Genomic DNA, 12,398 nt, shown 5'->3' with positions numbered 1-12,398 from the left:
TAACACCAGCTCTGGCAGGATACACGTTTCAAATCTGACATATTGTAATTACAAAATGGAAAATAAAATTAGTTTTTCTACCTTTTGTTGTCTGGTCATTATTCAAATCTTGTTGGTCCCAGGCTTTGGTTGTCTTCTGATAACTTGCTTGCCAGGGTCTTCTTCTTTCTTCTTTCTCCGTTCTAACCATCCATCTGCCATTTCTGTCCTCCCCTTCCATTTCCCTTCCCTCCTCCGGAGGTCTGGCATCTTTCTTTTTTTTTCATCTCCATCACAGATCCATCTTTTCTTAACTACCCTTTCATCCAGCATCTCTCCCTCCTTCCCCACCACCCCAGGGTCCACCATCTCTACCTTTCTTTTCCCAACTACCCTCCTATCCAGTATCTCTATCCCCCCCACACCATCCCTTGTGTCCAACTTCTCTCCCTCCCTGTTCCTTCCCTCCCTAAATCCCAATGTCCATCATCTCTCTCCCTCTCCTCTATTTTTAGACCCATTATTTCTTCTCCCCCAAAGTCCGGCATATGCACATCTCTTTGAACCCCCCTTCCTTCCCTCTGTGTACTTCTACACCAGGGCCCCCCTCCCCTGAAGGTCTGTCTCCCCCTGAAGGCCTGCACCCCCATCCTTGAAGGCCTGTCCCCCCCCCTTGAAGGCCTGCCTGTCCTCCCTGAAGGCCTATGCCACCATCCCTGGCCTGTTCCCCCCTTAAAGTCCTGTTCCCCCTTGAAGGCCTGCATCCCCCCAAGGCCTGTACCACCCCCTGAAGGACTGCCCCCCCAGGCCTGCCTGTCCCCATCTTGAAGGCCTGTCCCCCCACCTTAAAGGCCTGTTCACCCCTTGAAGGACTGCCCCCCCAAAAAAAGACTGCGCACCCCCCCCCAGGAAGGCCTCCGTGTTCCCCCGGGCCACCCCGAACCATTTACCTTACAGCTTCAGCCTGCAGCCAAAGATCGCGGTTACAGCTCTTTGCACTTTAGTGCTTTGAGCTGTTTCCTCTGCTGTGGTCCCACCCCTCCTCTGACGTCCACCTTATTCAATATTCTAAAAACAATAGACTTAAAAAATAAAATAAATAACACTACTCACAAATCTACATTAACAGCACAAGACTTAGCTGATGCTTTTACACAAAAAATTAACAATATTCGTAATTCTTTTACCTCAAACATAACAAGCAATACAATTAGTACAAGCCAAACAAAATCCGTACCTACAGCTAGATGTTCAAATTTCAAACTCCCCTCAATTACTGATATAGAATCTCTGTTTCAACAAGTCAACCTAAAGAATTCTGGATCTGAGATCATCCCATCTTACTATTTAAAAAAATATTTTTCCCATTTTGGACCTTTTATCCACTCACTAATTCAGGAGAGTCTAATCACAGCTACTGTCCCCTCCCTCTGGAAAACCGCTATCATTACCCCTATCATTAAAGATCACAAAATTAGCATAAATGATTCCACAAACTATCAGCCAATAGCTAACTTGCCATTCTTGGGGAAATTAACAGAGAAACTCATATTTAATCAACTCTCCGACTTCATAGAGAGCACTAATGCATTACACCCAAACCAAACAGGTTTTCGAAAATTTCACAACACAGAATATTCACTAATAGGACTAACTTCAAACATTCAATATCATTTGGACCATCATAAATCCGTCATCCTTTTCTCTCTAGATATCTCAGCAGCTTTTGACACCATAGATCATGACTTACTGTTACGTAGGCTAGAATCAATAGGCATTACAGACAATGTCCTAAATTGGCTAACTTCATATCTCACTAATCGTACTTCTTCCGTTAAGTTCAATAATGATATGTCCAAAACTTATTCTTCTACATTTGGTATCCCTCAAGGATCCATCTTGTCCCCTTTTTTGTTTAACCTATTTCTTTCCCCACTGCTAAGCATTTGCCAATCCATAGGCTTCACCCCATTCGCCTATGCTGATGATATTCAGCTTATACATCCTTTAGATCCAAAATGTGACAAAGAAATCAAATCCATTAATCACAAACTGGAAATAATACATACCTGGCTTAATTCAAATAAATTAGCTCTCAACATAAAGAAGACTAAATCTGTACTATTTACTTGGAGAAAAGATATAACTCTGTTAAATTCATTTACCCTCAATAACATTACACTAAACTTAGTCCCTTCAGTTAAAATCCTTGGAGTAGTAATCGATGAAAAACTTACCTACCATGATCATATTTCCCTCACTATTAAAAACTGTTTTTTCAAACTACGTCTTATTAGGTCGATATCCAAATTCCTGAGCCCTAATTCCATTAAGATACTAATCCATTCTCTAGTAATAGCAAAACTCGATTATTGCAATGCACTTTTTCTTAATATCTCACAGAAAGAAAAAAGGAGATTACAATTGATCCAAAATACCGCTATTAAATTAATATATAATGCCAGGAAATATGACCATGTCTCTCCACTATTGATAGATTCTCATTGGCTCCCAATTAGTCACAGAATCACCTTTAAAATAATACTGCTCATCTTCAAAACTTTGGCCTCCGACGAACCCCAATTCATATCTAGACTCTTAATACCTTACAATTCCCAACGCTCACTTCGTTCTGCTGGCCAGAACCTTCTTTCAGTCCCCTCCCTGAAAATCATTGGTACAAGAAGAGCAGACATATTCTCCGTGACGGGTCCCCTATGGTGGAACGCCCTTCCACAATACATTCGTAACGAAAAGATATTTTAACATTTAAAAAACTTTTAAAATCCTATTTATTTAAAGACGCTTTCAATATTTAAATGCAGAGTTAGATTCCTAAGAATGCTGTGGTTTACTTCCCATTTCCTTTTGTTTTTTCCCTTCTTCTACCCCAATTGAAAATTGTAACTTTTATCCTTTCGTTCCCAATCTCATGTTTGTTTACGACATAAGAGTATTGTTAAATGTGTACCTCTTTTATCTTACTATATTTTTGATTTGTACATCGCTTAGTGATTCTAATAGGCGATTTATCAAATTTTATTAATAAACTTAAACTTAACCGCGATCTTCGGCTGAAGCTGTAAGGTAAACGGTTCGGGGAGGCCAGGGGGAAACACGGAGGCCTTCCCGGGAGGTGCGCAGTCTTTCGGGGAGGGACGCAGTCTTTCGGGGAGGTCAGGAGGGAAGCTGGACGCAGCACTTCCCGACTGACCCTCCCTCCTCGCCCTCTAAAACAGGTGCGGCAGCGGCCAGCAAGAGCAGCACTGCCGCTCCTGCTTTAGGGGGCAAGGGGAGAGGGTCCAAATCGGGAAGCTGATTTTTTTTTTAAATTTAAATCGATTCGAATCGATTCACCCGAAGTGAATTGGTGAACCAATTTGAATCGTGAATCGGGCAGCACTAGGATCCACACAGATGGTCTAATCTCCATCCCATTAAAAGGAACACATGGCTAGACTTGATGTTTTAAAACAAAATTGTTGGAATTGAGATAACACCTCTATCATGAACAAATCATTTTCTAATAAAAGGCAGCCTTAAAACAGAAGGGTCTTATATGACTTTGGAAGGAAATCTGATTGCTGAGAGTTTCCTGAAAGCCTTGTTTTTTCCTCCATGTGGATGAAAAGACCTAGAATGCATACTTAGTAATGGCCTTAGAATAGAAAGGCCCCACAAGTGATCCCTTGTATTTCCCCAGAAATGGTGGCCATTAAATGTCCCTGATGTAAACTGGAAAGGAAATTGCATAAATCTCACCTAGTCAAAGGCAGAAAGCATATGGTAATGTATTACCAGGTTTTAGCAGTAGTCAAACTCTATCCAGTCAATATTCAGCCAGAAACAGTGATCATACCTAAAGAATAAGTTAGCCTTTGATATACAATTGAGACATCTAAGGTCCTCTTAAGGACCTTAGATGTCAAAGGAAATCATGTGATCTGAGACCCTATCAGTGAGCCTTATCAGGAGCAGCTCATATGCTTTGGAATTCATTCCCTGAGATGCTAACCATAACTCAACTACCTCTACTTCAGGTAGCAGGTGAAAAGTATTTTATTTTGAATTTATTGATGGAAAATGCCAGCTTTTGGAAATATGCATCTCTGATATTACATCTGTTTCTATTTCTATAGTATTGCTATACATGCAGAGTCAACCTTAAAGTTTTCAGTTCAGATTTTTGCCTTCATATCTCTGTTACTGATCTGTGGTTCCTTGTTTCATATTTATTGAGAATTTTTCTGTTTTGTGTGTGTGAGGCCAAAGTGTGATTTTTCTGCTAGCCTGTCATTTGTGTAAAGTGGCAGTTCCATTTGCTGTGTTTGGGGGTTTTTCTTCGCTAAGTGATATATTGCTGTTTTAGGATCTGTGTAATATTTCTAATACTACCTTTTTACAGATAAAGTTGTTGCTCTTTTGAGACCTGGGAGTTAGTGCTATTGTGGTATTGTAAGGTTCTGACTATTTTTGCACAAGTGTGTGTAAAGTATTTTGCAATGGAGGGGACTATGTGTTCACCTTACTGAGAGTGCAGGGCCAGTGTTAGGGGAGGGTAAAACAGAGCAGATGTTCCGGGTCTCATAGCTGTGATCTGGTATCTTTTCTCCTTCCCCTCCCCCAGTTCCTATATCTCCCTCTTTTCCCATTCTACCTTTACATGCATTTCTCTACACATGGGGGTCACTGGCTTGGCAGTGGTTCTGATATGCTTCCTGCAGCCTCCCTAGAGCTTTCCTTTTGTTGTATGCCACCTAGGCAGAAGCAGGCAGCTGTAACACAGTAAATGACAGCAGATAAAGACTTGCCCATTAGTTACATACATTATAAATTCATGATTACCGTACTTTTCACTCCATAAGACGCACCTGACCATAAGACGCACCTACCTGTAGAGGAGGAAAAACCAAGAAAAAAATTCTGAACCAAATGGTGTACCCTGTCCCCCCTCTGGTGGTCTAGTGGTAGGCTGGGACAGGGTACATGGCACATCTAGTGGTGGGCACATGTAATGGTAGGCACGTGTAGTGGCAGCCAGGCAGTCCCAAGCCAGCCGCCAGCCAGTCCCAAGCCAACCATCCCCAAGTCAGTCAGCCAGCCCCCAGCCAGCCAGCCAACCAGTCCCAAGCCAACTAGCCAGCCAGTCGCAAGCTAGCCAGCCAGCCAGCCCCCAGCCAACCCCAAGACAGCCAGCCAGCCCCAAGACAGCCAGCCAGCAAGCCCCTAAGCAAAGGCAGGCACCCCTCCAGAGTATCTTTTTTTTCCCATCCCAGCGGTCCAGCGCGCTTTCCGCACTCCTGCCTCAGTTCCCCTGCTCTCTTCAGGCAGCGGCATAGTGGTGCATGAGGCAGGTGCGCTTTCGCTGCACTCCGAATGGCTGCCAGTCAGTTCTCATCCTGGAAAGCATGCTGGACCACCGGGATGGGAAAAAAAGGTAGGGGGTTTGGGGTTGTTTTTTTAAACATTTGCTCCTTAAGACGCACCCTTATAAGTGCATCTTATGAAGCGAAAAATACGATAAATTAAATTGTTTTTTTCTTTGATATTTCTGGGCCATAGATCGTAAAGTTCATCCAGTACTATCCTTAGGTTCCAGCTACTGGAGTTGCCATCGAAGCTAACTCCAGCCCATCCAACCATCTCATCATTTGAGGATATGTACCATAAAGTCTGCCCAGCAACGTCCTTATGTTCCAAGTTACTGGAGTTCCCATCAATGTCCTCCTTAGCCCATCCTATACTGAATTGCCATATATGGGACACAGACCATGCAAGTTTGTCCAGTATCGGCCTTAGTTCTTCAGAGGGAAGCAGAATGCAACTGAAGGAAAGCTGGGGAGGCTGCAGGCAGTGTGTCGGAACTGCTGCTACACCGGTGACCCCCTTGTCAAAAGAAATGCACAGGAAGGTGAAATGAAGGGAGGGAGATATCAGATTGGGATGGCGAGAAGGAGAAAAGATGTTGGACCATGGGGGGTCCCTAGAAATGTTTTAAGGTTGACTGGCAGATGGAAGCTAAGAGAGAAAGAGAAGTGCAGGACCAGGAATGGGGGAGGAATGAGGAAGAAATGATGGGCTCAGGAATAATGGGGAGAGGAAGAGAGAGAGATGGTGGCAGTGGGATAGAAGGAAAGAGATACTGGATGTGAGGGTAATCAGGAAGAAAGAGAAATCTTGGACCCAGGCATTTAAGGGAGGGAGTGAAGAGAAATATTAGACTTGGGGCAGAATGGAGGGAGGGAAAGATGCTGGGGAAGGAGGAAAGAGAGGGGGAGAGATCCTGGATTATGGTGAGAAGAAGGAAAGAACAGGGGAAAAAATGGAATGATGTTGGTCTGTGGGGGAGGGGAGACATGAGAAATGAGGGATCATGGAGGGGGCAAGAGGGAAGAGAGATGGGATAGTAAGATGCTAGGGAGAGTGGAGGGAAAGAGACACTGCCTTGATTGAAACTCTTCTTGAAGGCAGTTAACAAACCCAAATAAATAAATTGTGTGTTTATGAAAGTCTTGCGCAAAGTGCTTCAAAGTTTTATTAACCAACTTACAGCTGGTTCTCATTTCCCCTGGCTCAGCAGGATAAGTGGCTGTGTTAAACATGCTGTGAATTGAGCCTGACAGTCCCATGTTCACACAGATGTTAGATGCAAACCTTAAACCAAATTAGCCCTTTCTGCAGGATGGATGAAATGGAAAGGGAAACAATGATAATGAGAGGAAAAGTCTGGTTTCTGGAACAGTGTAGATTGTCTCTGTGATGACTTTTAGAGTCCGATATAGAATATTTGCTGTATCATGCAATGAGCTCTTTCCTTTGTGTCTTTCCCAGGACCCTACTCATCTGGACAAATTTAATGTCTCCAACTTTTTCCATGTTAAAAACAACATGAAGGTGATAGATCCAGGTGAATAGTATTTTTTATCTATGCTATATCTTGCGTGGTTTTTTTAAATCTTATTTTAAATACTTTATTTAAAACCAAATACACATAGGATATGAATTAGCTCTTTACATAAGGTGAAGCTTTGATGATTGGCTCCACTGCTCACAAGTTTCAAATCGTGCTAATTCTTCTTCTTGATATGACTGGTAGCATGTGTTCAGCATAACGCACACATTCTTTCTCTGTAAGAAACAGAGAAACAAAAAGCTGTTACTTAAATAATGACAACTGTTCTTGCTGCAGTACATCACCAATTAACACTTTGAATGCTTTGGAAGGAGAAAATGTCTTACAAAATAGGTAGGAAAGGGGGCCAAATAAATCTTTGTAACAGTTGTCTGCCTGCAACCTGTATTACACATGCTACTCTTTCTGGAACTCTGACAACAACATAAGAACTGCCATGCTGGGTCAGAGGAAAAGGCCAGCAAACTCGGCATCCTGTTTCCAACAATGGCCAATTTAGGTCAAAACTACCTGGCAGGATCCCAAAGAATTAATCTTTCCTTGCTACTCACACAGGGGTAAGCAGTGACTTTCCTAAGTCTACATAACTAATAATGGTGTATTGACATTTCTTCCAAGGACTTGTCTAAAACTTTTTTGTAAGCCCTGCTAAGCTAGCTGCTTTCACTGCCTCTTCTGCAAGAAATTCCACAACTTATTGGTGTGCTTAGTAAGAAAATACTTCCTCCAATTAGTTTTAAAGTGATACCTATTAGCTGCATGTAGTGTCCTGTAACATAGTAATAGTCTGCCCAACAAGGCAGCCAGTGAGATGATAATACACCCTCTATGCCCTGTTTAAAATGTGAAGAGCCTTAAGTTTTGCTTTGATTCCATCCTCTTTCTGTATAGAGATCACCTGTGCTTATCATACACATTTTTTAATTCTGTCTCTGTTTATCTCCCCACCACCTCCATAAGGAGAATATTCCAGGCATCTACATTCTCTTTGTGAAAGGGTAAACTATTCCCTAGTTACCTTTTTTTGCCCCCTCATGACTTTATAGACTTGTCATATGAGGTGGGAGAACTGATCAGCTCAGAAAAGTGAAGTACAATGTGATATTTTCTTGGTTTTATGGCTGATTTCCTGTAAAGAGGGATAGTGCTACATGGGGTAAACTATAATGCAACAGCAAAGTTAACCATAGCTAGATAGAAATTCTTGAAGTGTTGGGTTCCTGCTTTGAACCCCCAGAAGGCCTTCATGAGTCTACTGCAACAATCATTTTTTACTTTTAAAACATTTGGAGTGAGGCCAAGTCCTTTTGAAGAAAGTTCATATGTCTAAATATATAAAACAGAAAAGTGTTTTTAGCTAGTGAACTGAGCAAATGTGGGCCAGGAGTCAGAGCAACAAACCCGAAAGTCCATTTTTTCTCTGAATTCTCTTTTTAGAGAGATCTTCAGACCAAAGGGAATTGACTCACTTGATCTCCTTATCTCATCCCATGCCCTGCAAATGACCTTTATTCTATTTGAGCTCTTATAGAAGATAGATTTAAATGCAATGCTGTTGATTTCTTGAAGTTTTCTGTTCCAGCATGATTTGGTATGTTTTCTAGATGAAGAGCGAGCAAAATTAGATCCCTCCTACCATCTGAGGAATACAAATTTAGAGACTCAAGAGACTCTGATGGAGTTGTATCAAGAGTACAAAGGAGATGAACTCTTGGCAGCCACCATGAAAGATCCTGAGAAGAAAAAAGTGGATAAGATCAATGCAGTGAGTTCATATCCTTAGTCCTCAGGCCTTGCTGATATGATTTTTCCTGGGGCAATCCTAAATTAGTCAAATTTTGACTGTATCACCTGATGCTTTATAATTTCTTCCTTATGGTTTTAAGATTTGTTATTAATTGAACAGCCTTTATTATCTACTGGAGGAAGTTCTTGAGATGTTCACATGCAGAAAGATCCCTTTTCAAAAGTGCACATGCTGTCCAATGTGTGTACTTTTGCTTGTAGGGAGAAGTGGTTCAGAGTAGCCCATTAAAGTACTTTAAACCATGGGACTTGCCCTCTGCAAACCAGCTTGCACACCTACCTGTGGGTGTAAAGTATTTATTTATTTATTTTTAAAATTTATATCAAAATTACTATCTTTGGGGGTAATTTCATAAAGTTTTTTCTGTATGTAAAGCCTGTATGTATGGCTTTTATATAACAGCATTATAGCATGTATGCACATGGAAAGTGTGTGCCTGCTTTTATATGATTTGCATATAGACATTTCCAGGGGCATATTTTGACTAGAATAGAGGTAGAGTTGTGATGCAGTTACATATTTTATAACATATACAGTTATCCCAGGACAAGCAGGCAGCATATTCTCACACATGGGTGATGTCACCAACAAGCCCCAGCACGGACCACTTCAAAAGTGCATCGCCACTTTAAAACTTTTAGAAAGTTTACGATAGCCTGCACCGCACATGTACGAGTGCCTTCCTGCCTGACGTAGGCACGTGCTCCCTTCAGTTTCTTAGTCTCCGTGGAGCTAAGAAGTCGCATCTCAACAGCCTTTGAGAAAATTTTTGTCTTTCGCTGCCTTCCTGCTCTTGTGGAGTGTGACTTTTTGTCACTTTTTTCCTTTATTATTTTATTCTATTATCCCGTTACACCCCCCCCCCCCCCCGAAAACGTCAAACTTCAGTTTTTCCCTGTCGCAGCTTCCGGCTGGTGGGGCCTCTTGTCCCACCTACGCCTCTGATTTCGATTATCGGACGCCATCTTTCCGTCCATGTCATGCTCGCAGAAGGGGTTTAAAAAGTACAGTCGTTGTACTTGGCCCATTTCGGTTACAGATCCGCACCATCGGTGCCTCCAGTGCCTAGGGCCTGAGCACCGCCCAAAGACTTTTACTCAGTATTCTTCACTTCAGAAGCGGACTTTAAAAAAACTGTCCTATTCGGTGCCAATATGGAAGGCGAGCAGGCACAACTCACAACTACCTCGGTGCTGACCAAGACGACACTGCAGTCTATGAAGCCGGCGGAGTCTTATCCAGTGTCACAACCTTCGATAGGTAAGCCGGCTAAGAAGCCTCCCTCTTCCGACTCCAGGACTGAGGTCAAACAGGCATTGAGTCAAGTCATGCTGATCTTAAAGAAGTCCCGTAAACGCCTGTTGCCGATATTGGTGAGCGCCTCGACATCGGCTTTCTCATCGCCGGACTGGAGCACAGCACTAGTGGTACTGGCTAAAAAACAAGCGGTACCGGTGCTCACTTTGAAGCAAAAAATAGACCAATTGCTTCAGGAGGAATTGGGTGAACATTTTCACATAATAACATAAGAATTGCTGCTCCTGGGTCAGACTAGTGGTCCATCGCGCCCAACAGTCCGTTCACGCGGCGGCCCCCAGGTCAAAGACCAGTGCCCTAACTGAGACCAGCATCACCTGCGTACATTCTGGTTCAGCAGAAACTTGTCTAGCCGTGTCTTGAATCCCTGGAGGGTGTTTTCCCCTATAACAGACTCTGGAAGAGCATTCCAGTTCTCCACCACTCTCTGGGTGAAGAAGAACTTCCTTACGTTTGTACGGAATCTGTCCCCTTTTAACTTTAGAGAGTTCCCTCTCGTTCTCCCCACCTTGGAGAGGGTGAACAACCTGTCCTTATCTACTGAATCTATTCCCTTCATTATCTTGAATGTCTCGATCATATCCCCTCTTTTCAAGGGAGAAGAGGCCCAGTTTCTTTAATCTCTCATTGTATGGCAACTCCTCCAGCCCTTTAACCATTTTAGTCGCTCTTCTCTGGACCCTTTCGAGTAGTACTGTGTCTTTCTTCATGTACGGCAACCAGTGCTGGATGCAGTATTCCAGGTGAGGGCGTACCATGGCCCGGTACAGCAGCATGATAACCTTCTCCGATCTGTTCGTGATCCCCTTCTTAATCATTCCTAGCATTCTGTCCGCCCTTTTCGCCGCCACTGTGCATTGTGCAGACAGCTTCATTGACTCTTTCCTGGGGGGTCTCTCCAAGTACCACCCCGGACATCTTGTATTCGTGTGTAAGATTTTTGTTACTGACATGCATCATCTTACACTTATCCACGTTGAACCTCATTTGCCATGTCGCTGTCCATTTCTCGAGCATGGTTATGTCATGTTGCAGATCTTCACAATCCTCCATCCCAACTCATACCACTCTCGACGCCGCTTTCTCAAGCTCAGTCGACACCAGCTTTTCCAATGACAGTACAGTCTCAGCCTGCAGCGGTACCGATGGAATTGCATATTACTTTGGTACGCAAACCTTTGACGCAGGAGTCTGTCGTTCTTCCGCAATACCAACTGTCTTCTGCTCCATCTTCTCTTGAGGCGACTCCGGTACGGTCTGGTAAGGCCTCTCGCAAGCTCAAGAACATTGAGCCCTCGTCACAGAGTCACCAGACCCTACTTTGATCTGTTCATGACTCAGACTTGTTGGGAGATTCGGACCAGGAGCCACTTGCATTTGATGCTGAGGACTTCAACTTCTCCTCAACATCCCATTCAAAATCCTGAGTTCACAGAAAGATCCACTTTCTCCAGATTTCTCAGGAAGATGGCTGAGGACCTCTATTCTGTTACAAGCTAATTCTAAATATAGCAAACAATTTTTGGAAACTTTGGACTATGAACATCCACCCAAGGAGATGCTGCGTCTTCCTCTCCATGACATCTTACGTGAAACCTTTTATAAAAACTTGGAGACCGCGCTTACCATCCCTGTGGCTCCTAGGAAGCTGGACTCATTATATAAAGTAGTACCCATCTCTGGTTTTGACAAACCACAACTTTCACATGAGTCCCTTGTGGTTGAGTCAACATTAAAGAAGCCGACAGGTACCAATGTTTATGCTTCTGTTCCTCTTACCAGAGAGGATAAGACCATGGATAAATTTGGCAAGTGCCTCTTCCAAAATTCCATGCTTGCCAACTGAGCAGGAAATTATACCTTCTATTTCTCTTGCTATCTCAAACATCTGGTAAAGCAATTTTCGTCTTTTTAAAAAAAAACCTCCAGCTTTCCAGAATCTCATGGCTTCTTAATTAACATAGGCACCAGTAGAATTTCCCCCTTTGTACTAGTAATACTCAACACTTAACACAAGTCAGAGCTAAAAAAAAAAAAAAAGTTTTATATATATATATACTAGTCTTATAGCCCGTTACATTAACGGGTGCTAGAATATATGTGTGTGTGTGTCTCTTTATTTCTTTCTCTCTCTCTCTCTCTCTCTCCTTAGCCGCTTTCTTTCTTTCTTTCTGTCTTTCTTTTTCCTTGGCTGTCCATCATCACCCCTTGCCTGCTCCCCTTGTCCATTCTCCCTTCCTTTTACCTCCCCTGTGTCCACCACCACCTCTTCACAGCTCTCCTTATGCAGCAGCAGCCCTTCTCCCTTTGTTTTACCTCCCCCCTGTCCAGCAGCACCTTCCTTCTCAGAAAATATATAGTTTTATAACTCAGAAAATATAT

General features: G+C 43.0%; 1 protein-coding gene across 1 annotated transcript in view; it reads left to right on the top strand.

Annotated features, from left to right (window-relative positions):
* PPIL2 (peptidylprolyl isomerase like 2) overlaps positions 1 to 12,398 on the top strand; it is a 185,607-nt gene that overhangs the window by 62,424 nt on the left and 110,785 nt on the right. Inside the window, exons 9-10 of the mRNA XM_033954123.1 lie at positions 6,811 to 6,886; positions 8,497 to 8,657. Coding sequence (XP_033810014.1) covers positions 6,811 to 6,886; positions 8,497 to 8,657 — 237 coding nt within the window. The remainder of the gene's footprint in view (positions 1 to 6,810; positions 6,887 to 8,496; positions 8,658 to 12,398) is intronic.

The sequence above is a fragment of the Geotrypetes seraphini genome, chromosome 8 (assembly GCF_902459505.1).
Source record: "Geotrypetes seraphini chromosome 8, aGeoSer1.1, whole genome shotgun sequence".
In the NCBI taxonomy this organism is placed as follows: domain Eukaryota; kingdom Metazoa; phylum Chordata; class Amphibia; order Gymnophiona; family Dermophiidae; genus Geotrypetes; species Geotrypetes seraphini.
The sequence above is the reverse complement of the archived record's forward strand: the minus strand, read 5'-3'. Positions and strand labels throughout refer to the sequence as shown.